Source organism: Physella acuta, unplaced genomic scaffold, assembly GCF_028476545.2.
Source record: "Physella acuta isolate Inbredline_101_S28 unplaced genomic scaffold, ASM2847654v3 ptg000530l, whole genome shotgun sequence".
NCBI lineage: Eukaryota > Metazoa > Mollusca > Gastropoda > Physidae > Physella > Physella acuta.
In genome coordinates this window covers 69,272-96,962 of record NW_026732049.1, presented here as the reverse complement: position 1 = coordinate 96,962, position 27,691 = coordinate 69,272, and the positions used below count along the sequence as shown (strand labels likewise).

Below are 27,691 nucleotides of genomic sequence, written 5' to 3'. Positions count from 1 at the left end.
TTCCTGTATTTTTTTCGTATAAATTTGTGTCTAAAAATAGAGGGACACCATATTTAATCTCACAATCTTCATTTCTTTACGGGACAGTTAGGTTTGTTTGTTTAGCTAGCAATGTGCTTATACCATTTTAATTATGCATTGAATACTTGTGACAAGTTTGAAACGAAGCGGTCAGTTTGAAGTGATCTAATGTTCGCTCGGCTCTTTCGATCCATGACGACATATAGACACATAGAAATACAAACAAAGTAAGTTGAATATAAAAATAATTTTGATTACCCTGTGCGCTTGCATAATATGTAGCCCATTTTTTGTGTGATAATAAATAAGCTGTTTAGACTGTAACGGGTCAGTTGTAGGTTAGATAGAAATAGGTTAGAATAATCTAGAGTGCGCGTGTGAGTTGAGTTTACCCTAGAGCAGGGGTCTCTAAACTAAGGCCCGCGGGCCGGATCCGGCCCGCGAAGTCCTCTCATCCGGCCCGCGGAGATCTTTTTGTCCAAGGAAAAATCATTTGTTTGTTATGGCTGAGGAACTTCGCCCAGAAAAATCAAAGACATGCCTGGAAGAAACTGGCTCCCGAAATGAAATTTCATAGTTAATGCGGCCCTCGGACTGAAAAGTTTGGAGACCCCTGCCCTAGAGTATTGTTAACCTCGGTGTGTTTATGTATTGTTATCCCAAGGCCGAATGCGGTATAAAAGTTGGAGTGAATGATTATCAGGGGTTAGTTTGTAGCGGTTAGTGCGAGGGCTACTCTGTTATGTGAAGAATTGAGTCCAAGTTGAGTTCAATCAAACAGGGACGTAATATAGACAGTTTGCATTATATTTGACAATTTAGAGATTAAGTTTCACAGCGATCGGATGAAATGTGTCAAACTGCAAAGAACTTTCTTTAATACTAGGCATGCTGCCTAGCTTCGCTTAGGTTTTCAAAAACATTGAGAATTTAAATGCTTAATTAAGTAGTGATTGGCTGTTAAGTTTTAATGACCAAAAAAACTCTTTTGTTACCCTCCAGTGTCGGTCTACGACCTCACAAAATATCAGGGGGATCGTTTGGCAATTTATTTATTTATAGCTCATGTAACAAGAATTTCACTTGTGGCCACTTTTTAGCCCTCGCCGTGCGAGCAGAAGCTGACCGATACTATATCCATAAGGCCGATTCATTTACTCAGCTATATGCAAAAATGAGCCAGAAGTTATGATTGGGTTTGTACGTCCAGATTTTTGTATTTTTTTAACAAAAACAGTGCTATATAAGGAAATATAGCCTCTGGTCAGTTGAAACATTGTTCCGGAATTTTCCCGAGGATAGCACAATGTTTTTCCTGAATCCCTGGGACCGATGTACATCTCCAAGAGTTTTCAAAGGGTTACTACGTGGGACATTTTTTTTCTATATATAGCCCTTATAAGGCCCCGGTAAGTCGAGGTAAGTTTTGCCCCACTTTTCGTAGACTTTTCGGCCGACCGGCACCGGCCCCCGTGTTCTGTCGCACCAAGGCAGGATACTGAAAAAACTGAAGCACCTGCAGCGCCGGGAAGTGCCTTATCGAGCACCCGACAACTTTGCTTTATATATATATATATATATATATATATATATATATATATATATATATATATATATATATATATATATATATATCGATTAGCAATTTGCATAGCTAAACAAACAAAAGATTTCAATAAATTAATTAAGGCCTGAAATAGTTTAGTATAGAAATTTATTTTAGGAATAGATTCTAGATCTAGGTAGGGTCTAGATCTAGATCTGTTGAAGTCTAGTTTTTCCGTAGATCTAGAAGAATATCTAGATTAAAAATTCTAGATCTAGATCTAGAATCCTAATAGAAATAGTTCATTTCTTTATTTTATTCTAAACTCAGAAGATGACGTCATTAGTTTCGTTCTCTTTCCTTAGTATAAACATTAAGTGACGTCTTTGTTAAATGCGTTCTTGTCCCAACTATAAACACTTTTCCGGTTGCATAATTAAAATTGTTTTTCTACATTCGAATTCACCTTTATTTTTTTATTTTTCTTCTTTAAAATAAAATTGTGTTTATACATTTAAAACATCTATCATATTATTATTTTCAACAAAAGTCCGTATCAAGTTCTCCATACATCGCTGAGGATTCTGATGTGATATGCTGCGAAAATATTTTGCGGACACAGAGAGAGAGAGAGAGAAAGAGAGAGGGAGAAGTGCGCAAATGGTCTTTTATATGTTAGGATATACCGTATATTGAGAAAAATCAAATAGTTCCCTGCTAGGGGCACCACTCCTGCGAAATTAAAATAGATTTTTCAAAGATACTTCCACAGGAAAATTCTCCACAGCCTCCAAAATTAGGCAATCGAATGAAAGGTGTAGTAATTGATAAGACACAAATAAACATATAGGCCTATACATTGCTTTACATATATATATATATATATATATATATATATATATATATATATATATATATATATATATATATATATATATATTAACATATATACATTGCTTTACATATATATATATATATATATATATATATATATATATATATATATATATATATATATATATATATATATATATTTATATATATATATATATATATATATATATATATATATATATATATATATATATATATATATATAAGTTTACGAAATGAAATAACAAGTTTAAAAATGTTATATAATTTGTTTATTAACTATTATATGAATAACTTACTCATTCAATCAATTAATGTAGAAAAAATACATATGGCATATATAATACGAAAGATAATTAAAAAATAAAATAAAGTACATTTTAATGTTATAAAATAAGGAAGATTAAAAAATGAAAATTGTTAATAAAAAAATGTTAATTTTTAATTAATTAATTACTGCAGGTATTTATTTTCTGTATTTATATACTTATGCTGGTTATTAAATAAATCAAAATGTATTTAAAAATGTATTTATTTATTCATTCAATAAATAAACAATTCTATATTTTTAAAAACAAAGTGGGGTTTGTCACGCTGTTCAACACATGTAGTAGATGTATTTACAGGAAAGTTTCAGAGGTATTGTTTTTGCCAAAAAGATACTCATCGTCAACATGACGTAAAACTATAGCCTACATACTGACCGCGCCGTAATATATACCTCATTCTTACTTTCTCGTATACAGAGTATTAAGGAAGTATTGTAATCGTGCGCAAAAATCACATGAGATTCTGATTTTTCATCGTTTTACACCTCAATATTTCATCATATACGGAGTATAGGAGACTTATCTTAATCGGGCAAAAATAAGCAGATTTATCAAAATTTCGGTGTTCTATTCGTAATCGAGTCGGAGCTGAGCTTTGCAATTCTGTCCTTATGTCTGTGTGTGTGTGTGTGTATGTATGTCTTTGAACACGATAACTTGAGTACCGTTATAGATAGGTTGATGAATTTTCGTATAGAAGTATGTCAAATTTTTAGTTCTTTATCAACGTTTTAACGATTTTCGGTAACCGGAAGTGTAACTTATTATAATTTGGGTTTTTCAAAAACATATAACTTGATTACTGTTTCAGATAGATAAACGAAATTTCACACGTAAGTAAGTGATCTAATTATCTGCCTTCAGCCAAATTTTGAGTAACTTCCGTTGATAGGAAGTAGTAATTGTACGCTATTTCCAATTTCACAAACAACGCAAGTGAATTTATAAAGTACTAATAATATTTCGCACTATTATAAACATATTGTTTGGCGTTCACTTGATGCGCAATTTTTTCTACGAGATTCTATTCTGTTTTAAAAAGTGTAAGTAAGTAAAAAATTGATTTAAAATAATGTCTATATCCCGAGTTGCCATTCCCCGAATATAAGAATATTCGAGAGAATTTTGGGGAGATTAATCTCTGTTTATTTAAAATGCTTCTATAAGATCTTCCACTATAAAATGCGACACAAGCTTAACATTTATTAGAGAGATGACTCTGTTGATGTACATAACTGGAAAAATACCACTTTATCAGAAAATATAAGTTAATTTGTTAACAATTAAACTATTTCACAGCTGAAATTACATGTTGAATGCATCGTGCATTTAATCTTTTGATTTCCCCGTTCTTACACTACTAAAAATAATAATCGAATAAAACATGTGGATAAAAGATAAATTCATTTAAAATGTACACAAAACTGTTGTTAAGTAATTGTAAAAAATCCATTCCTAATTCCTAATACTTAATTATATAGATCCTGAAGCCTAGGTATATGTAAAGTAGGAGGTGCTTAAAAAGTGACCTAGTAATTTATCCCGTTCCGTTAATTACCCCCGTCATTTTACCAACGTCTTTACCCCAAGTTCAATTATCACCCCCCCCCCCCTCCCCAACCATAGCATCCCAGGACCTTATCCGGACACAAAAACTGCAGTAGGACAATACCTACTCACTGACTGAATTTTAGGCTATAGGCTTATTTTCAGTTTGGTTTTGATATTATTGGCACATATGTATTTTAACATTTAACACATACTGATTACACGTATTTGTGTATTAGATACATAATTTATGCTGTTTGAGCACAATATTCTATTTCAATTTCTTTATTATTTTTTTAAGTTAATGTTACACTTTGCTATAATAACAGTAATTGTGTAAAATTATAACGTAACTGCTTTATAGTTTTATATGATTCTATATCTTTAAATTTCTGTAGCAACACCTAGTTGATAACGGCAAGTGAATTAATACATTAAAAAATATTAGATTTTTGATAAATTTACAGAACAAACACTTCAAACAATGAACACATTGTTTGAAAACCAAGTAACTTCAAAACCAAAAACCGAAAAAGCTAGTGCATAATAACTTATTAGTTAAAATATTATTAATTAATATTATACAAGCGAAATAACTTAATATATAATTTAAAAATAAGTAATAATAATAAATATAATTTCAAATATAATTAAATAAATAATAAATAAAATAGCTAAATTAAAAAGTGATGAGCGATTTTTGAGGCAATATAATGAAATTGATGATATAGGGACCATTGCATGAAAGTGGTAATTGAAACTTATATTAAAAGGCTCCATTTATAAACGTCGAGTAAATTGATCGTTAAAAAAGTTCAGGCTAAAGTCAAAGTTAAAGTATCAGTGGCGCGTAATATGTTATGAGGTTATGCTTAATTGGGGTTGCGGAAATCCTCTAAAATATGACAATTAAGAACGCAAAAAAAATATATGTTTCTTTGTTTCTGTAAAACTTATATGACAATCAAAATTTGTAAATAAAATATTTTGTTATTAAATATTGTGCAATGTTATACAATATGCACATATTATAATTCAAATTAAGCTTTCTCTCCTTATTCTTCGTCTTGTCAATAAAATGAATGACTTTTTCTCCTATACCATGAATAATTCGTGCTGTAATAGCTTCCGAACTGATGGTCTTTGTTTTGGGTTATCATTAAGTGTTTTTTTCAAAAATGATTTTAATTGTTTTGATGAATTTATAGGGAGCATAGATAGTTGTGAGTTTTGATCTGAATTGTTGTTGTGATCCAGTGGTTTTCCAGTAGCCATTTCTAACACGATGCAAGCAGCACTCCTAGAATTAAAAAGGCAATGTTAACTAATTCGTATTCAATAAAGAATTTTCAATCAGCTGTTTTATATTATAATTTTTAAATATTTCCTTCTTAAAAAATCAATTAAAATGTGTTTAAATCAGTTAATTAATATGCTATTATATTAAAAAACCGTAAATAATTTCTAATATTTATAAATTATTGAGTACTCTACCATATGTCTGTCTTTTTGGTGTATTTAGGGTTGTCATTATTTTTAAGTTCAGGGGCGAGGTATTGGAATTTCTTTGGATCATACACTGTTTTCTCAAGCATGTTAGCCACCCCGTAGTACGTTAGCTTAATATTGTCTTCATTTTCCAATAGTATGTTGTAACCTTTGAAAAAATGTGCATGTAACGTATGAAATAATAAAAGATTATTCAAATAATTTCTTATATATTGCAATATTTCAATATATTGAATATTATCCTGGCTTACTTGTTAGATTTGTATGCACAATTTTTGACACGTGTAGATGAGATAGGCCTTCCAAAATTTGTTTAGTGAATAACTTCACTTTCATTTCGGGAATTAATTTCTTTGTCTTTATTATGTAGCTCATCAAAGTGTTCTAAAATAAATGTAAAATATGAAGGATATGTATGCATGACTTTTGAGTCTAACCTTAAGATCTATAGAACACAATTAAGTGTAAATTATTAATATCACATACAATTCAGCGAATTTCTGTCACGTTCAATAAAACTAATTACCTGCAAATCATATTTATCGTTTTTTTTACTAGTGTTAAGTTAATTGATAAACTTCTGTAAACATTATAGAGACATTCAATAAAACCTCATTGTGGCAAATGAGTAAAATGGATGAAATACGTGAATGTTGTATTTACGTAGTAACCTATCCCGACTCCAATTGTTCACCACTCGTGTCCTGAGCTATATTTAATCACGTGGTCATAGTACGCTTTGTACATGTTTGTGTACACGTCGAAAAGGTTTGAAGCAACATGGTTTAGTCGCCTAAATCCATTACTTTACATATACCAGGTTCGTCTTGTTAATTATGTGTAATTTAGCTCTGTATATAAGGCTTGTATTTATCTGGTGTGTTATGTAGTTAGCATATACTGTGTTAGTTAGTATATACTGTGTTTGTTGTGTTTAGTGACGGTAGTCATTAAACTTATATTTAGTTTTGTAACGAACATTTCTTTTATTTAGTCTTGTGTGTCGTAACCCTTTTATGGATGTTTGTTATATATGTTGCTAGACGCAATGGATAACCCGTTATGACGTTATAGTGTGTTCATGACATAAAAAAAAATTATAAACCATTAATAAACCAATATTTTACGATTTAACACATTCATTACATCTTCTGACAATATTTTGGTTTTTATTAAAAAAAAATTGACTTTCAAAATGTTACTATTATCTATAAACGTCTTTAGAAAATCGTTAAATTATTTTTCTGTTTTATTATTATTTGCACAAAAAGCAAAGTCTATAAGACGAAACTGTGTCATAAAAAACTGGAAACAGAAGTCTGAAATAAACAACTTTATATATCTATATAAATAATTCTCTTCCTGGAGACGTTAGAAAACAAGCTGTAAGCGCGCCTAGCAGTATCTCTCTTCCTCTCTAGGAAGTCTGGTGAGCTGTGGTTCACGCTAAATGTTTACAATCGTAGAGCCGGGTTTAGTGACGGCTATTAGGGGTAGATAATTTAGTTTGAAACGATTTTAAACTTAGGGGAGGTAGCTAAGAGGAGGCTGCTTTCACGAGGGGGGGGGTGAGGCGTTGGGAGAAAGGAGGGTGTGACCTACTTAGGTCTTTTCTTTATTTATATTATTTAGTTTCTTGAGTTATGTGATTGACCTTGAGAGAGTTGTTAGTTCACCTGATCTCCTCGGTCAGCTGAACTCTGTCACGTCATGTGACTTGGATTTTTTATCCTTATCAGATCCTCGGCCAATGGTCTTATGACATTGAATATCCTTAACCGATCCTCGACCAATGGCCTTACAACATTACAGTAACCTCTCGTGGTTTTGATCCTAGATATAAACTCGACACGAGACTTCTCGAGGCAGCCTTATTGACCATGGACTAGGAGAGAGATGTGCCGTATGTTTTGTGGACCATTTTCAGTTGTTTAGTTTGTGGCATATTTTATCTTCTTATATAAGGTATTGTGTGACCATTTTTAGTGTTACTAATATTTTGTCTTGGTGTATAATTGCACCCTTGTCACATCGGTGATAGTTTGTTACCTAGTTTGGAGATGTATTTAAGTAAGCTTGAGAGATCTGTAAGTTGACTTTTTTGGTTTTCTATTGATCTTAAGTATTATATTTTACTACGACCTGGTGTCATTTGTATACACTTGTTCACAGATTAAATAGTAGTTGTCAGTTAAGCCTAGTTTGAGTCACATCTTTCATATGTGTTCGTTCCCCTAGACTATTGTAACAAGCCCACGTAGATGCAGGTGTGTTCATTCTGTCCAAAGGTATGTCTGTCTTACTACATTAAACGAACCCGGGGTGTTCGCCTGTTCTGCGTCTGTCAGACGGCGATCGTTACAAGGGGGGGGGGGGGTTATCGTCCTTAACGACTTACTGATAGTGTTTTAAAGCAAATATTTTCAGTGACAGCAGTGGTACTGTCGAATTCACAAATTATGAAATACTGAAGAGTAGAAAATAAAACAACTAAATAGCGGCGTATGAGCGGGTCGGCTCGTATATATATAATTCTCTTCATGGGGACCATGCAGGACAAGACGTAGACACACGCCGTTACTCCCCCGCTCTCCAGGTAAATCGCTACCACCCCCACCAGTCTGGTGAGCTTTGGTTCACGACGAATGTTTACAATCGTAGAGCCCGGTTAGTGACGGCTATTTACGGCAGATAAGTGGAAAGTGAGGGTGAGGATAATCGTCCATCACTAGCTACTGATAGTGTTTTATTGCAAAGTATTTTCAGTCACATCATTGGTTGTGTCGAATTAAAAAAATTATGAATTACTAAAAAATAGGAATTTAACTAAATAGCGGCGTATGCTACGTCGCGGGTCTGCTCGTAATAATTATTCTTCACAAACAAACTTTGCACTTGAAAATGTTCAATGTATAAACGAAAGCTCTTCAAACATCATATAGCTAGCGAGCTGGATAATGTGGGGAATTGCGTTCCTTTTTTGTTGAAATGTTCATTGCTTTTGGATATTTAAAAAAAAGACTAATTTATTATTACCTAGTAGGCCTATTCTAAATACAAAAAAGGTAAATTTCTCACCAAACAAAAAACTGCTTATTGTGGAAATGAAAGCGAAAATTTGAATAAAAGCAAACAGACGTGCTATTATTTGTTAATATGGTCTGAAAATGGCCATTACACTCATAATGTTGTTCGATAATCTATCATAGTTTGTTTTGTTTTACTATAATTTTACACGATAGGTCAATTATGCCAATGAATCTCCCCCCGGTCATTATTTTTACTTTATGCCAATATAAGATGCTTGATGTAAAATTTTTACTTGCTAGAAAAAAAAATGTTTGCCCCACTTAATTTTAAATCAACGGTATATCGCAACACCAATGTGTAAACCTACACAATTGTTGCGCGGACAGATGGGTGTATATTTTATGGTGTCTCGCGGCAATAAAAAACGTAATACAGGGGCCCAACAATTTTTAAGTCCAAAAAGTTCGGAATATATACTTAAAAGTTGTTACTACCAAAGTAAGAAAGAAACGATAAAGAAAAATGTGACTTTTTAGTAAACTGTGTAGCTTTTATCCTTGATTTCTTTTTAAATTAAAAAAAAAACTTACCTGAGCGACGTATTCCATATAGAGTATTCTTCTATTTACTCTTATAGAAAATGCATAGAACTTCACTAACCGCCTGTGGTTTATAGCAAGCAAACGTTCAACTTCCTTTCACAAGAGATGTGAGAATGTTTAGGACATTTGAATAAAAACACAAAATCTACAAAATCAAATTTTAATGTTACGGGGACTTTTTGTACCTAGCACACGAGTTTAATACGCTTTTAAAATCATATTTGTTGTAACGTCCCTGACTCTATTCACCTCTGATAGGTACCAAATTTACGTTATGGAAACAAAAGCGGCTGGGCATAGTGCTGACCATACTATCCCTTCATATGCTGAGGTCAATGAATAAGATAAACTCTACTTCATCTGCCCCGTGTGTCTTGGGTATGAAAGGGATTAAGTAGAGAAGAAGTCACATTTGTAGAAGCTAATTTAGGCAACATAAAATGTTTTTCTTTCTATTTTATGAACATTACATTAAGCTAACATAGAGTGACAACTAGCTTACCTAACTTACAAATCATATTCAAATGCTTTAACTAGTTCGACATTTTCAATTGAATACGGATTTTTCCATTGACATTTATCAAAAGTTCAGAAAAGTTATTTTAAATAAGAAATCAGATACGTTTTACATTGTTAGGGTATAAACTGGTAAGATTTAACTTCATGTCTTAGTGTAATCTATGAAGACTGTTTAACCAAACATTTTCTGTGAAATGCAGTGCTAGATGATAAAGTATTTCATTTAGTTATTTAACAGAGTGTACTAGTAGATCTAACTTATTTGAAATGTATGTATTTACATTTATGTAAATGTAGGCAAAGAAACAAAAACCGTAAAACCTACATAAAGTATACAAATGATTACAATTGATTTGATTTAATATTACGGTTTGCTTGTATTTAAATAAAAGCTAGATATTATTTGTGTGTAATGGTTTCTGTTTTTTTTTATTTTAAATGTTTGTGAACATTTTATTAAATGCTCAGTCACATTACGTTTAGACTTACGGAAGTTAAGAGAAGGTTTTTAATTTAAAGTGTGAGTGTTTGTGAATACTATAACTTGAGCACCATTACTCTCTTTAAAGTCCCGTTAAAATTAACAGAGGTCATAACAAAACCCCAACTTTAAACATATTAACTAAAAAAACTATGTACTAATGTTTGATCTACTTTAACACTTAATCTATCACTAATATCAATCTATCTTTATTTCGTAATTACAATCGCATAATTAAACTACTTTTTAAATACAAGAAATGATAAAATTGCCAGTATATATATATTCCTAATTTATTTATACTCAAACATCTTAATGGAAGAGTACGATAAACCAAGTCTATTTTTAATCATCTCGAAAGGTAATAACTTTTACGATATCTCGAACTAAACTTTCGATTTTTGTAAAATATTTAAGACCTTAAATAGTTTAGTTTAGAAGCTAGATTTTTCATCGTGGTATTGGCCTAAAATAGACTCTATCTAGAATCTAGATCTAGATAGAAAGTACAGACAGACGGAAAATGGCTTAAGTCTAACTTGTTTGTAGCTCTATGTAAATTCTTTGTATTCTCGAATTAAATGATCTAGTAAAGTACTACTTCCGGTCACCGGAAATCACACAAAACTTAAAAAAAAAACACTAAGGATAAATGTCTTCTACTTATACTTCAAATTACGTCTACCTAACTGAAATAGTACTCAATTTATAGGCTTTTAAGTAAGAAAAATAAAGAATAAGTGTCCTTTCTGGCTCCCGTAATTCGCTGAAAAATAATACAGAACTACACATTTGATATTGCTTATACGTGAAATTTCGTAAACCTAGCTGTTACTTACTCAAGTTATAGTATTTATACGGGCATACACAAGGAAATGCATAAAAAATGCAAAACTAGCATTTTCCGACTTAGGGAGGGGTAAAACGTCGAGGTTTGTCAATTTCAATTTTTTTGGCAGGATTACGATACTTTCTTTATACTTCGTATATGATAACATAAAAACGTAGAGTACCTTTAATGTACAGTGAGTCCAATAGCGCGTCGTCGTGAAAAATAATTAGAGAAATGTATGCTGTTATCTTTTGAAGAGGACATTTAAAGCAAATTTTACTCCCAATACGATAATTGATTAAAGTGTGTGCTTTGGCGTAGTTACCGTAAAGCTAGCGAGGCAAGGCATATGGGCCCTTTACCCGCTTTAACAAAATGAAAACTTTTACATTAAAATTTTGTTTTTAAATAAAAGTAAGTTTATACAGAAAATGGAAATCCAGTTTCTTTTACATATTAGAAATAATCAAAAGTTCCAAAAAGGCCCCCAGTCGTTTCTTACTGTACAGGCAGTGGTATTCAGTGGTGAGGGGGGGGGGGGGGGGGGGGGAATCGTCGTACAGTGCCTATCCGTATTAATAACACAGTCGTACAAGCCGTTGAGAGAACTAACCTATACATAAACTTGAACTTTCAATCTTTGTGAGATTGGCATCTGGCACCCGTAAATTTACACGCATCGCTACAAACCTCAATTGACTGAGAAAATTTTCTACCCAAACCCCACAAACTTGCAGCCTCCTCTAAACCGTGTGCCCTCCCCGAAATTCCATCCATACAAGATAACAAACATATTTTTGTTTGTCTGTCTGCCTGTCCTATATGCATTAAAATACTAATCACCCACATCGCCATAGAACATTGGGAAGTCGTTTAGAATACTCCAGATAAACCTCAACAGACCGTGAAAGTTCCAACCCCACCTCCACACATGAGGAGCAGTGCCCTACCCCCCTTCCCCCGTCGAAGAGAAGCCAGAAAGAAACTCTGGCTCCTGTAACGTTTTTTGTCATTCGGAGGGCAGCGCCCTGGCAAAAAGGGGTCAGTGTTGCTGCTATATTCAACTGTCCTAAAATGGACCGCAAGGTAAATATTAATCAGTTTTCAAACTTAAAAGAAGGAAAAAAAATAAATCTAAATAAATCGTGAGCAGCTTTTGAAAATTGGTATTTGGTATCACCCGGTGCGTTTAGTGTGATTTTTTTGTTATGGTGTCACGCCTAAACGGTGTCACCTGCACCCCCCTACCTTGTTACGCTACTGTGTTTGGTTACTTAAATGTTACAGGCTTGAAGAGTTTCTTTCACCCCCCCCCCCTCCCGAAAAAAGTCACCCCCCCCCCCAAAGAAATTGAATCTATATAGAGAATGTATACTCTTACCAGTGTCCGCCCATCGGAAAATTTAGTCCGAGCCCCCCCCCCCCCCCCCCCCCGGAGAAAACAGTATGACAGAAGCACTGCAGGCTTACAGTTATCTTGTCGGTTTGTGTTTACGTAAAAGTGATATTAAATCAAAGATAATTTTCGATATGGGTTAGGCCTACTGTATAATAATACAGTATAAATACGCAATTAGGGACGTATAAAATACAAAATTTACAGATTGACGAAGTGGCCTAATGACAATTTTTTGCATAGGGGCCCGAAAATCCTAGCTACGCCGCTGGTTGTGTGATACAATTCTAAAAATATAAGAGAAATAATAACATCTTTCAGTTAACTTTATTACTCTTTTAAGAGTTATATTTTTCAATAAGCTCAATTCAATTGAATGTGTTGACATTAATTTTTAGGTTAAAACATAAGCTAGGATGTAGGTTTAGAATTATCACTAGGCATGCTGCCCAGCTTCGCTTAGGCTTTCGAAAACATTGAGAATTTGCATGCTTAATTAATTCGCCCGAGGGTCGGTCTACGACCTCAAGAGTTATGAAGAGGTTTAATCCGTGGACATTTTTTTTCGATTTATAGCTCATATAAGGTACCGGTCAGTCGAGGTCAGTTTTGACCCCCTCATCGTAGACTTTTCGGCCAACCGGCCCCCGTGTTCTGTCGCCCCAAGGCAAGATCCTGCCAAATTTGAAGCGCCTGCGGCGCCGGGAAGTGCCCTATCGGACACCCGACAATCTAGATCTAGATCTAGATTCCTAAAAGAATTTTTTTTTTAAGTTTAGCCCGAGCATAATAAAAAAAAATACATTAACCAAGTTGACTTGGTGTGTCTCAAACCCGCACCACCTGCGTGGTTTAATGTACACTAACATCTTCGCTATTTAGGCAGATGACGTCAATAGTTAATGTATAAGCAATAGTGACGTCACAGTTTTATGCGTTCTTTTTCACATATATTAATGCTTTTCCGGTTGCATAAATAATACTGTTTCTCTACATTCGAATACGCCTTTAATTTTTATTTTTCTTCTTTAAATAAAATTGTGGTTATACATTTAAAACATCTAACATATTATTTTCAACAAAAGTCCGTAAAAAATTCTCGATATATCGCTGCCGATTCTGACGTGATGTCCGGCGAAAATTTTTTGCGGACAGAGAAAGAGAGAGAGAGAGAGAGAGATGTGCGCACATTGGGCTTTTATATATTAGGATTAAATTTATTTATTATTTTTGTTTTGGTTTAGACAAACTGTCACTGCTGTTTCAATTTAAGATACAAATTTAATTGGATTTTATACTTAGGGAAAAAGTATGATTTGGGATTTGGGTTGGGTTTAAATTTAGGAATAACATTTATTTCAAAGTTAATTTTGGTTCAGTTCAAATAATAAACTTAAGTTTCTCTAAGTAATTTTAATTGTGCAACTGATATGTTTTAAGTTTTATGATTTGTAAGGGTAGCCCTATTGGCGTATGCTAGTTTTAAGTTAAAAATACGTTTTCTTTAGTTTTAGCCGTTTTCTTATTACATAAACATAATTTTAAATTTAGATTTAAAACTCACAAAATTTCAGAGATTCTAAATTAATTTATCATTTATTGATGCCTAATAGGTGGTATAAAGCCTAACCGAATATAACCAGAGAATATATATATATATATATATATATATATATATATATATATATGTATCGGCATATATATATATATATATATATATATATATATATATATATATATATATATATATATATATATATATATATATATATAATGTATATATATAAATATATATGTGTGTATGTTTATGTGTTTGGTGTCTGTATAGATACACGTTTGGCTAGAATCATTTTATATCAGATAAAAACGTTAATTTGCTTACTTCTTTTGATTTCTTAATTTGATGTTTAGTGTTAATGAACTTTACAAAAACAGTCTGGTTCAGATGTTGTAGTTTTTCAGAGCTTGACACTTTAACAGAATGCAGTTTTTTTTCAAATTTTATAAGCCATTTGAATTCATCTCGAAAAATAAAGATTTCCTCTGCAAAGTAAAATAAATATTAAGTTTAATACTTTCATTGCTTCTTTTGGTTGTTTTTTTTATACTGTAAAGGACTTATTCATCTTTCTCTTTCTCTCTCTCTCTCTCTCTCTCTCTCTCTCTCTCTCTCTCTCTCTCTCTCTCTCTCTCTCTCTCTCTCTCTCTCTCGCACACGCTATGAAGCGGCGCTAGTATTACGAACATATGCGTAGGAATGGGGATATTTCAATTAGTTGTATTACTTTTACAAGGATGATTATATACAGTAAAGCTTAAGTATAATTATTAATAAATAGTTTAATTATTTCAGTGGTAACCCATTTTCTACTTTTCCCTATAATAACTTTGGTTTTCTAAAAACAAAAGCAAGTATGCCTATACATATATATATATATATATATATATATATATATATATATATATATATATATATATATATATATATATATATATATACATATACATATATATATTCGTGTGAGTGTGTGTCTCTGCGTTACTGTATTTTTTATGTTAATGTATTCTTAAATGGATTTTGCTTAAAACATGGAATCTGAATTCCTTTCCATGATTTACTTTGTATTTCTTGTTTTATACATTACCGTGTGCGTTGTCATCGTAGTACAACATTTTTGTGGTGTGCTTTATTACAATTCTAAATGTCGTTCTGAAAAATAAAATTGCATGGACAACAAAAATAATTATAAACGAAAAACAAAACTTATTAACTTTATAATCGATATAGATTCACTAACTTAGTTCACTTATTATTAATAAAACAAACCGAACATAAATTCATAAAAAAGATTAATTTTTAGTTTTGCTTAAAACCAAATTTTACAGAAAGAATTCAAAGCATACTTAATCCATCGCTGCATTTCTGACAGAATTTTTGACACTTCTGAAAGGTATATTAAAAGTTTTAAGATTTGTATTTTGATCATAATATTCTGAACTTAAAAGTTAATGTACAGACGAAAAAATTCGTAAAAAGTATATACTATTAAAAATGTATTTAAAAATATTATCAGTGTCATTTATCAAAGATAATTTACAACCAACCCCAAAACCATTTGTTTCACCAAGTAGGCCTTTTAATTCCCCCCCCCCATCCAACAGTCAAACATATTTTTTTTTACATACATAATCTACTTTTGAAAGAAATCTATGAAGTAAATAAAGCACCGTACTGTAAACATACTTCCTATTCTCTAGTCCTAGACCCAGAACCAGAACCAGACCCTGAACCAGACCTAGACCTAGACCTAGACCTAGACCTAGACCTAGACCTAGACCTAGACCTAGACCTAGACCTAGACCTAGACCTAGACCTAGACCTAGACCTAGACCTAGACCTAGACCTAGACCTAGACCTAGACCTAGACCTAGACCTAGACCTAGACCTAGACCTAGACCTAGACCTAGACCTAGACCTAGACCTAGACCTAGACCTAGACCTAGACCTAGACCTAGACCTAGACCTAGACCTAGACCTAGACCTAGACCTAGACCTAGACCTAGACCTAGACCTAGACCTAGACCTAGACCTAGACCTAGACCTAGACCTAGACCTAGACCTAGACCTAGACCTAGACCTAGACCTAGACCTAGACCTAGACCTAGACCTAGACCTAGACCTAGACCTAGACCTAGACCTAGACCTAGACCTAGACCTAGACCTAGACCTAGACCTAGACCTAGACCTAGACCTAGACCTAGACCTAGACCTAGACCTAGACCTAGACCTAGACCTAGACCTAGACCTAGACCTAGACCTAGACCTAGACCTAGACCTAGACCTAGACCTAGACCTAGACCTAGACCTAGACCTAGACCTAGACCTAGACCTAGACCTAGACCTAGACCTAGACCTAGACCTAGACCTAGACCTAGACCTAGACCTAGACCTAGACCTAGACCTAGACCTAGACCTAGACCTAGACCTAGACCTAGACCTAGACCTAGACCTAGACCTAGACCTAGACCTAGACCTAGACCTAGACCTAGACCTAGACCTAGACCTAGACCTAGACCTAGACCTAGACCTAGACCTAGACCTAGACCTAGACCTAGACCTAGACCTAGACCTAGACCTAGACCTAGACCTAGACCTAGACCTAGACCTAGACCTAGACCTAGACCTAGACCTAGACCTAGACCTAGACCTAGACCTAGACCTAGACCTAGACCTAGACCTAGACCTAGACCTAGACCTAGACCTAGACCTAGACCTAGACCTAGACCTAGACCTAGACCTAGACCTAGACCTAGACCTAGACCTAGACCTAGACCTAGACCTAGACCTAGACATAGACCTAGACCTAGACCTAGACCTAAACCTAGACCTAGACCTAGACCTAGACCTAGACCTAGACCTAGACCTAGACCTAGACCTAGACCTAGACCTAGACCTAGACCTAGACCTAGACCTAGACCTAGACCTAGAACTAGACCTAAACCTAGACCTAGACCTAGACCTAGACCTAAACCTAGACCTAGACCTAGACCTAGACCTAGACCTAGACCTAGACCTAGACCTAGACCTAGACCTAGACCTAGACCTAGACCTAGACCTAGACCTAGACCTAGACCTAGACCTAGACCTAGACCTAGACCTAGACCTAGACCTAGACCTAGACCTAGACCTAGACCTAGAACTAGACCTAAACCTAGACCTAGACCTAGACCTAGACCTAAACCTAGACCTAGACCTAGACCTAGACCTAGACCTAGACCTAGACCTAGACCTAGACCTAGACCTAGACCTAGACCTAGACCTAGACCTAGACCTAGACCTAGACCTAGAACTAGACCTAAACCTAGACCTAGACCTAGACCTAGACCTAGACCTAGACCTAGACCTAGACCTAGACCTAGACCTAGACCTAGACCTAGACCTAGACCTAGACCTAGACCTAGACCTAGACCTAGACCTAGACCTAGACCTAGACCTAGACCTAGACCTAGACCTAGACCTAGACCTAGACCTAGACCTAGACCTAGACCTAGACCTAGACCTAGACCTAGACCTAGACCTAGACCTAGACCTAGACCTAGACCTAGACCTAGACCTAGACCTAGACCTAGACCTAGACCTAGACCTAGACCTAGACCTAGACCTAGACCTTTACTTTGACCTAGACCTTGACCTAGTACTAGACCTAAACCCAGACCTATATAAAACATATATTTATGCAACTAAATTTCTAAAAAAACTGTTATAAAATTCGTTAATTAATTTTAAAAATCAAAATACTAATATGAAAACAAACAATTACCATTAATTTTCTTGTAGAATAAACTCAATAATGAAAACGTGAATACTGCGATCAATGCATGTGTATACCAAGGTATTGCTGTTGTATCAATGGTGCTATCTAAATTGATGAAAATTAAACGATTCTAAAGTATAACAGTATTAATTGTTTTCTAATTTTAGAAATTATAATTATGCACATGTTCATTGAAGATAAAATTAAACATTACATTAAAAACATAAATAAATTTTAAAGAATACATGTGTTTTTCCTTAGTCGTATGTTTTTCCTTAGTCGTACAAAGCATTTTAATATGTCGCAAGATTAACTCGAGTTAATTATCTTTACGTCTTTTATTAACCACTTATGTAATAAAGAGGTACGAATTTTATAACTCTATTAATACACCTAAGCATGACGTTTAAATGTTTACACATTTTTTATCGCGTGTAAGTGAAGGGAATATGACAAAGTATTTTAATCATACGAAAAATCGAATTCTAACGAATCAATTATTTTGCACCTTCCTGAGTTGTAAAAGCTCAATTTAATATCCCTCTTTGTGTCTGTGTGTTTGTGAGTGAGTGAGCGTGCGTGCGTGCGTGCGTGCGTGTGTATAAGTGTGTGATAACACAAATAATTCAGTTAGGTAAACCAAATTCCATGTATAAGCATTATTTCATACAAGTAACTATGAATGGTACTTTACTCTCTGCCCGATTTTTACAAAACTTCAGTATTAGAAAATGTTAAATCATAACTCTTAATGCAGCATATTCTAATAACGTTCCTCATCTTTTTGTTTTCTTTGTTAAACGAGCGACACTTATCTATCATTTTACAGCTAGATACCATTTAATGTGCTAATCGCAACTTTTACCGTTATAAATATACGATATATCTTATTAAATCTCATTAAATGTTAATATAAGCTGTTACGTTCAAATTAATTGGACGTCTAAATAGACCCGCAAAGTTCGTTTCAGTCCGTTTGGCAAATGAAGCAGAGTTATTAGATTTGTTTATAAGATGTAGTCAGCACAATTTTTTTTTGTCCCTATCGTGAGGCAGGTACACTTCAGAGTTTGGAGGGCTCTTGTGTGTCCTTCGATCTCTAGATCGGATCGATCTCAAATCTTTAGACTTAAGGGTAGTAGTTGAGTTTGTCTTAAGTGTTTACTTAATTGAATTAACTAATGATGATAAACTATTGTATTTACGGCTTAGACATCTCGCAATAATAAAATGTTTAAGGCTATAGAGATAATCGAAAATATTATCATCTGTAAAGAATAAGACTAAGAAATAAAATTAAAAAAAAATAAAATGACTAACTTTTTCAATGTGATTATAGCTAGATAAAGATAAGGTTAACACACTTGCGTCACCACTAGATCTGGTAATGAATAATACTATAAACCTGGGTGCCCCCCTCCAACCATAGCTGTCTGATAACGTCAATATATTTGATGAACTAAAACTTTAGACAAATTGGTGTCTGTCCCGTCCTAATTTGTGTCACATTTAAAATCACTCTAGAAATATTTTTTTCAAAATTTTATAAAAATTTTATGGTAAAATTCCATTGAGTTTAGCATTAATTTCAATGGAATTTCGTCACACCAAATTTTGAAAACTAAAAAAAAAATATTTCTAGGGTGATTTCTGTTACAAAAACTAACCAGCTGACTCTATTAGTGTTAGTACAAGAAGGATCAATGGTTATATAGCTGATATATGATAGTTTATGAAATTTTAGAACTCCAGAAAATGATGTTTTTCAAGATGGCCGCCGTTGCCATGGCAACCATATTTTCAAAAGAGTCCCTGATGCTTGGAAATATTTCCCTTCAAGTACCCTAACTTAGATATACACAAAAGAATCAATAAAAGTTTTTGATGAAGAAGTTCGTTTTTCTGGGGCCTAACCCCTTAAATGTAAATATATATCGAACATCTTGAGTGTACGTAAATCACTCAACGTAATAGTGAGGTAGAACACACGTAGGTCAACACCCAAATGTCACGGACGTAAATGGGCGATCTCGAGAACCCCCGATTACATTACCGCATTGGCTCGGTTTAATCATCAAATGTAGTGTGACACCGTGCTCCTTAAAACTAACGTAGTTGCAAAAGTTCTCACTTGATAGCCGGGGCGCCAAATCGAACCTTGCTGTGGTGCTCGTGGACGCGTCTGGTTCAATTTTGTTAACGACAGTAATACCGCAATTTTATCAATAGGGTATTGCATTTTCTAAAAGTAATGTAGGTGCCATAGCGATCATGGGATAGCCCAGGGCGCCAAATCGTACCCTGCTAGGGCGCCCTCGAACACGCCTGATACAATTTAGATATCTCAAATACCCCATCTTATGCATAATCTAAAACTGTTCAAAACAAACATAGGCGCTATAGCGCTCTTGGAGTAGAAGACCGGGGCGCAAAATCGCACCGTGTCGAGGGCCGCCAGTGCGAAATTGAATTTTTTCCCCCATAAAAATTCTCGCGAGTATTCTCATCAATTCCCAAAAATTACATAGCACTACTTGGATGAACGGTGTCGAACCTCATTCGAAGTTTTTGTTTTGTATATACCCTAGATAGAAAAAAAATCGCACCCATTAGGGCCGCCGCCCTTGCAAACTAAAAATAAAAAAGAATTTTTTGCAGAAACCTCCACTGAAACGTTCTAATCAACTCACTAAAGTTTGATGGCGATTGAAGGAAGTGTATCGAACAGCAATCGACTTTTATTTTTCTATACCGTATATAGAGAAGAATAGAATAGCTTCCTACTGGGTTGCCAACTAGTAGTGTTTTCAACAACCTCCCAAAGTAACGCAACCACAACAGCAAACATGAACACAAACGCAAACACAAACACAACCCCAAACACAACACCAAACACAAACACAAACGGAAACACAATCATAAGTACAAAAACAAACGCAAACACAAACGGAAGCCCAAACGCAAATACAAATATAAAGACAAACACAAATACAAATGCAAACAATTACGCAAACAAAACCAAAACACACGTATTAAAAAAAGCAAAAGCAAACGCAAACTCAAACGCAACCAAAAACGCAAAAATAACGCAAATTGAATCATAAACGTAAACATAGAGGACACTTAGGAACTGCTTCTAAATAGTTATAGATAAAAAATAATAATTTTTAGACAGTAAATCCAATGTACAAATTAAATAATATTTAGTATTTAATATACCTGTGTTTTATCTACCAAATTGCACTTTATCAATCCATACTAATAATATAAATTTTCCAATACCAAAACCAGCTAAAAATAAGTAAATTTTTTTCTGATAAAAAAATCCACTATCAAGTGAACTAATTGGTACAAAGGGACAAAGGGACGTAATTATGGAATTTCTGTGAAGGGTAATAAGATTAGTTTAATTTATTGTTCTTTGCAAATTAAGTTGATTAAAATGTACACTGAAATATATTTTGACATTGATCAATAAAGCTTTTTTAAAATAATCACTTTAGATTTTAGTACAATTATGAACACTAATAATATTACACAATGGCGATATATATATATATATATATATATATATATATATATATATATATATATATGTTTATATATATATATATATATATATATATATATATATATATATATATATATATATATTAATACATGTGAATATTTAAGCGTACATACCATCATCATCAAGTATATAACCAAATCTGATTATTTCCGATTTCCAACCAGCTGAATTAACTGCTTGGCATTTTATTTCTAAAGGAAAACATTAGAGTTTCAAACGTGGTTGAAAAATATATTCAAACACATATTTGATTGTATATACAATATATTTACAAAGTTTTAGTTTTTATAATTTGTGTACACAGCACACTTTTGAACAATTTTGGCTTACCTACTATTAGATGAAAATAAATTATGATTTATCAATTGTGTAAATACCTGTTGTCTTATTTATATGGAATTCCACAAATAGGCTAGAGCCACTTTCTTTAAAGACTGTTCGATTGTCATCCGTATGGAGAATGATTAACGTCGAAATTTCGCTTAAGTCAATTCTTCTGCATGTACAGTGTGCGATAAAAAATATTTTATCTTGAAAATATGAGCAGTTATCAAATGCAACCTTGGGAAACGCTGAAACACACATTTTTTACATAAATAAAAGCGAAATGAATTTATTTTATTAAAACCACAAGAAATATAAAACTACAAAAGTACTTTTTATTGTTTTATAGAAATAATAATTAATTTACTTGTTTTTATTATAAGTTACCTAAGCTAATTGGTATTTCTGTTGCAGATTCCATTATTTTGAAAGACGAAGAATTGGTGATCATTGGTTGGATAATTGCAAATATTGAATAGTTCCCCATCCCCAGTCTCATTAAAGGTATATACTGGTTGCAAATTAATAAACTCCCGTTTGACTGGCAGTCAACCTCTGGCACGATTAGATCTTTAATCTGAAATAAAATCTATCAGTTAGTATGTATAAATGATAGTACAGTGGCACCTCGGCATACCAGTGCCTTAACAGACGATTTTAGTGAAATACTTGGATACAAGATACACATGTTTTCGATATAATGGACTTTTTGTTTAACAAAAATGTTTATTTCTTAATTCGATACAAACACCTTTTAGCTATTCAACGCGAACTTTTCAGACTTCTACAGCCTACCGTTATCCTTTTATTGCGAAGTGAAAAATGGTACCCTCCCCCCTCCGGCAAATTTTCACACTACTACGCGGACAGCGGCTATCTTCGAGCGTATATTACATCATTTATTGCCCGCGAAGCACCAAAAACTATGCAGCAATATATCGGTCATTCACTCGTATAAACGCTGGTGTAGTGACCGTTCCTATTGTTCAACAAATAAGTGAGATAAACATTGTTTTCTATTAAATTTCATAGAACGACATGCGCGTAAAAATAAGAATCTATCTATATATATGTTACGGTCAAAGCCCGAAGTGCGGCCTAACCCCGGATTGGCCGGCCAATGCGCGGATTGGCCGGCTCTCTTGGCCAAAGCCCGAAGAACTTAGAACTAAGATCGTATTTCGTACATTGGCCGGCCAATGCGCGCACTGGCCGGGGGGTACTGGCCAAAGTCCGAAGTACTTGAACTTGACAGCGTATTTTGTACATTGGCCGGCCAATGCGCGCATTGGCCGGCCAATGCGTGCATTGGCCGGGATGTCCTGGCCAATGTTGTATCTAGACTAAGTTGTGATCGCGTTTTAATTATTCTTTGTGCGGTTTCATTGTGAGTAACGTATTGTTTAGTTCTTGTTTGTATAGCATTCTATATGCAAGGCGACATGGATCAAAAGGGCCGCCAGACTATGAGACAGACATAGCAAATGGCTGTCAAAAGAACATTGAACAAGAAATGGAGGTTGCCATAAATGCAACTACATCCTCAGCTAACACATCTACTGCCGTGGCGGAACATCCAGACCAGTTGCGTGACAATAATGTGGCCAACAGATTCTGTATAGTTTGTGAAAAACATTGTAGTGCAGCTCAATCTCGTGGATCCTGTGGCAAAGATGTCCATGCTATTTGTGGAGTACCCAATGAAGCAGACGAAGGGTACGGAGGGAACATTACCTGCAGATTGTGTCACAACAAACAAGACATCATGGAACACAGGTCAGCAGCTCATACTGGCTTGCAAAATCAAGGTGCTAAGATGCTTAAAACATCAAATACAAAATTTAAAGATGGTGAAGTGGGTGACAATGTACGCATCCGTTTTCCAGATGTTGACAGAGGTCACGGTGATCCCCGAAGCGTGATTGCAGTTGTCATGAGCGTCGAGGGCGGTTTTTACAAATTAGGAACGGAACATGGTGTTCTAAAACAACTGTATGCTAGAAGTGAGTTTTCAATTCTTCACGAAAAACTGCTCTTATTGTCGTCAGTTGGCACTGAGGAAAAATCACTACGAAGCATCGCATCTTCACAATCATTGACTGGAGGCCAAGGTTACACTCGCTGCAATTGCACAACCAAGTGCACAACAAATCGCTGCCAGTGTAAAAATAACAAGCTGCTATGTAATTCTAAATGCCATAAAAGTTCAACTTGTTGTAACAAATGATAATATTGATTGATTGAGACTATAGTGCAATAAAAAATTTGAATGTTTCTGTCATTTACTTTAATTAATAATCAATAAAGACTTAATTTCATGATCCTACCGGCATAAAAAAAAATCTGCTCATGATCTTCTAATTAAGACTTTGGCCGGTCCACCATGGCCAGTCCGCGGACTGGCCGGGACTGGCCGGCCAAAGGCCGAAATCAAGAGCTATTTCAGACTTTGGCCGGTCCACAATGGCCAGTCTGCGGATTGGCCGGCCAAAGGCCGAAATGAAGCAAAGTTTCGGACTTTGACCGACCTATGGGAGGCGATATTGGCCAACGCGCGGATTGGCCGGCCAATCCTAGCATTGGCCGACTTCGGGCTTTGACCGTAACATATATAATTCTCTTCTGGGAGCCGTTAGAAAACAAGCTGCAAGCGCGCCTTACAGTCCCCTCTCTTCCTCTCTATCGCTACCACCTCCCACCCCCTCACATGGTCTGGTAAGCTGTGGTTCACGCTGTTTACATTTTACAATCACAGTGACGGGTTTGGTGACGGCTATTAGGGGCAGATAATTTAGTTTGAAACGATTTTAAACTTAGAGGAGGTAACTAAGAGGAGGCTGCTTTCACGTGGGGAGGGGGGTTTAGTGTTTTTTAGCAAATATTTTCAGTGGCAGGATTGGTACTGTCGATGTCACAAATTATAAATTACTGAAAAGTAGAAAAAAACAACAACTAAATAGCGGCGTATGATACGCAGCGGGTCGGCTCGTGGGAATATATTCGTTTATTGCTTGCCCAGTCATATTATAGTACTGTAAATTAAAATAATTTAGGATAGGTTGCAACTAAACACGTGGGATTGGCAGCCATCTTGTTTCTAGATAAAAAAAAACAATCGTTTGTCTTCGTGTGTTTACTTTATTTGCATATACTTTTCTATTTGTTGTTTTAAAATTATACTACATCATTTAGGTTAATATTTGCAACTTTGCCAAAAAATGTACTGTTGATTGTCATTGGAACACTAATAAACACTGTCTAGTACATTTTATACTAAGCTGAAACAATTCGTCATCCTATTCTCGCTATTTAACCAAAGGCCAGTTAATAGTCTTGTTATAACTGTAACACATATAATTGTTATCAGCCAGGGGTAGGGGATAAATAATAATTCGTAATTTATTGGGTTGCGGCCTCTGTGGGACCGAAACTTTTGATGTTTTTTGCAAGCTCTTCTGTGAGCGAATTTGACCCGTGTTTCATGTCATGTGACATGGGATTATGGCAGAGTTTCTTCCAGGCATCTCTTCGGGGGGGGGGGGGCTTTGCCCCCCCCCCCCCGAAAATTTTTTACCGCCCCCCCCCCCCCGAACGAAATGAAATTTATATAATTTATATAGAAAATATATACTTTTAACAGTGTCCGCCCCCCCCCCCCCGAAGAAAGTTTACCGCCCCCCCCCCCCCCCCGAAGATTTCAAGTGCCCCCCCCCCGGAGAAAAAGGTCTGGAAGAAACACTGGATTATGGGTAGTTCGTGCTTTGGGCCGTGTCAGTCAGTCCCAAGGCTGCTGTGGACACGGAGGGTGACGTTGCCTATAGGGCTGGTAAGTAGGTCACCAACCAGCTCTATGGCTCATGCAGGTTTTATTGAGCCGTAGAACTGGTTGGTGACATACTTACCAGCCTTAAAGGTAGATCATGACAAAATAGACCTTATGAAGGTAATGTGGTATATAAAGAATGTATATTATTAGAATACTGATTTGTGTATTCCTGCTAGTGCTGCACGTAGCACATTAGTAAGGTTGTCAGCCCTTTTAAATACAACACCTCAGTGGGTAATAAAAATTCCTATTGAGTGAGTGTTGCATAACATTATGCGCTAAGCTTGAACGCGTTTATCAGACTTTACATCGGACTGTAAACGACACTTGTTCATGTGTAAGCCCTTCGCTCCTGGTCGGGTTTACTATCAACTAATGTGAATACTAGATGGGATGGCTGATACGCATTCACTTAAGCCCTGTGTTATTTACGTTGAATAAGCTTTGGTAATCTATGGCTCATCGGATCTTCACGCACTATCCAGCGGTGGGGAGGAGTAGAGGGGGGGGGGGGGGGGCATGTCTAGCCTCAAGTGCTGTATCCAAGATTTAGTAGGCTCTTAGAGGCAATAAACTTGTGTAAGCTACAATTCTAATCGGGATAGACAAAACTTAATCTGGTTTAAGGATAGCTGTTCTGAGAATAACACTCGACATAGAGGATGTATAATACTTAATAGTCATTTATTCATTACCTGTTGTATACATATTATATGACTTACATAGAAAAATCTATCTAAAACTTACAATTTAAATCAACGCGTATTTTTCTAGTCAAATGGTTCTTCCACACAAGTCGTTTTTTTCTGTTTTGTGTAAAAGGAAACGCACAGTGCATTTTTCCACAACTGTTTATACAGTGTTCTCTACTTTGCATTTTTAAACAAAATTCATCATTAAAATCGATAATGCTTGGAACCCTGTGTCATACAAGATTAAAATTTTCCAAGTGCATTTAGCATTATATATCATCTACAACAGTGGCGTAGCTAGGATTTTCGGGCCCCTAACCGCAATTTTGAGGGGGGTTGCAGGCTGAGGTGTGACGTCATTTTAGGGGGGGGGGGGAGTCTGTCTTTTTGTGACGACGCGTGACGGAGGGGATGGGGGAGGTAAAAATAGTCCAAAAAAGCGTGACGTCATTTATGGATGACCCCTTAACAACTTTTAACATATGAATTTTTAAACACCCTGGAACATGTTTATAAAAGTAGTTTTTTTTATCTATGGTGTGTATCCTTAATTTATATCTCGAGATACCACTGTAATAACATAGTATATAATAAATTTCACAAGCAGTTTATATATTGATTTTTATAATGTCGCTTTGTCACTTGTAATAAAGTGATTATGTATCTAGACCCACCTTTGTATAAGAAAGGGAAAACTTTGAGTAAGAGAATTCCGAATGGTTTGTACATGAAATTAACACCTTGCCAATAAAAAACCTTTTCTCGCATCGTATTGTTTGAACAGAACCTGTAAGAAATACAAACATATAAACGTTTTATTACACTATAAATATAATCTTTTCAAAATGTACTAACATACACTAATACGAACAAGCGGACTTAAAGTGGTACCTCAAAATGTGTGTGCAATGGGTTACGGTGGAAACTGCTTTGAGATACAAGTGGTTCGATGTACGAGCAAGCTTACGAAACTAATTAAACAGATATCTCAAGTTACCACCGCACAGAAAATCAAGTCAATCAATTTTTTATCTATGTTCTTCATATGTAATTTACTTACCTAAATGAAACAGTAAAATAAATACTGCTGTAGCAATGAACAAATAATATGATTTACACATCTCTGTATACGTCTCACTTTAGAATTATATTGATTAATTAAATCAGTGGAGTGTAACAACGTCTTATTTATCGAATTTAGCGACTTTACACTATATAAAATTTTGGAATGTGAACAAACAAGCAATCTTAGTATACAACAGCTTTTTTTACAATTG

The 27,691-nt window shown here is 34.8% G+C and overlaps 2 protein-coding genes across 2 annotated transcripts; both read right to left on the bottom strand.

The window, feature by feature from the left end:
• Nucleotides 1-5,021: 5,021 nt before the first annotated feature.
• LOC131945166 (serine/threonine-protein kinase 26-like) lies at nt 5,022-14,854 on the bottom strand. Its single transcript, XM_059306185.1, has 5 exons — nt 14,569-14,854; nt 9,447-9,551; nt 6,078-6,210; nt 5,812-5,974; nt 5,022-5,617 (listed from the first exon to the last, which is right to left on the bottom strand). The coding sequence occupies exons 2-5, from the start codon at nt 9,462-9,464 to the stop codon at nt 5,413-5,415; spliced, it is 519 nt and encodes a 172-aa protein (XP_059162168.1). The 5' UTR covers nt 9,465-9,551; nt 14,569-14,854; the 3' UTR covers nt 5,022-5,412.
• A 3,130-nt stretch (nt 14,855-17,984) lies between these two features.
• LOC131945169 (uncharacterized) lies at nt 17,985-27,662 on the bottom strand. The gene is made up of 6 exons (XM_059306188.1): nt 27,475-27,662; nt 27,089-27,201; nt 22,284-22,473; nt 21,950-22,144; nt 21,686-21,763; nt 17,985-18,106 (listed from the first exon to the last, which is right to left on the bottom strand). Exons 1-6 carry the CDS (start codon nt 27,533-27,535, stop codon nt 17,985-17,987), a joined length of 759 nt encoding a protein of 252 aa, XP_059162171.1. The 5' UTR covers nt 27,536-27,662.
• Between the last annotated feature and the right edge of the window lie 29 nt (nt 27,663-27,691).

Bases quoted from the DNA above. Each gene is read 5' to 3' on its own strand.
- LOC131945166 (XM_059306185.1), bottom strand. The intron at 5,975-6,077 runs GTAAGCCAGGAT...ATTTTTTCAAAG, and splicing joins TGTGCATACAAATCTAACAA to GTTACAACATACTATTGGAA. The intron at 5,618-5,811 runs GTAGAGTACTCA...TTTTAATTCTAG, and splicing joins ACCAAAAAGACAGACATATG to GAGTGCTGCTTGCATCGTGT.
- LOC131945169 (XM_059306188.1), bottom strand. From the start codon at position 27,535: ATGTGTAAATCATATTATTTGTTCATTGCTACAGCAGTATTTATTTTA. The intron at 22,145-22,283 runs GTAACTTATAAT...TGTGTGTTTCAG, and splicing joins AGAAATACCAATTAGCTTAG to CGTTTCCCAAGGTTGCATTT. The intron at 21,764-21,949 runs GTATTTACACAA...GTTTTCCTTTAG, and splicing joins CCATATAAATAAGACAACAG to AAATAAAATGCCAAGCAGTT.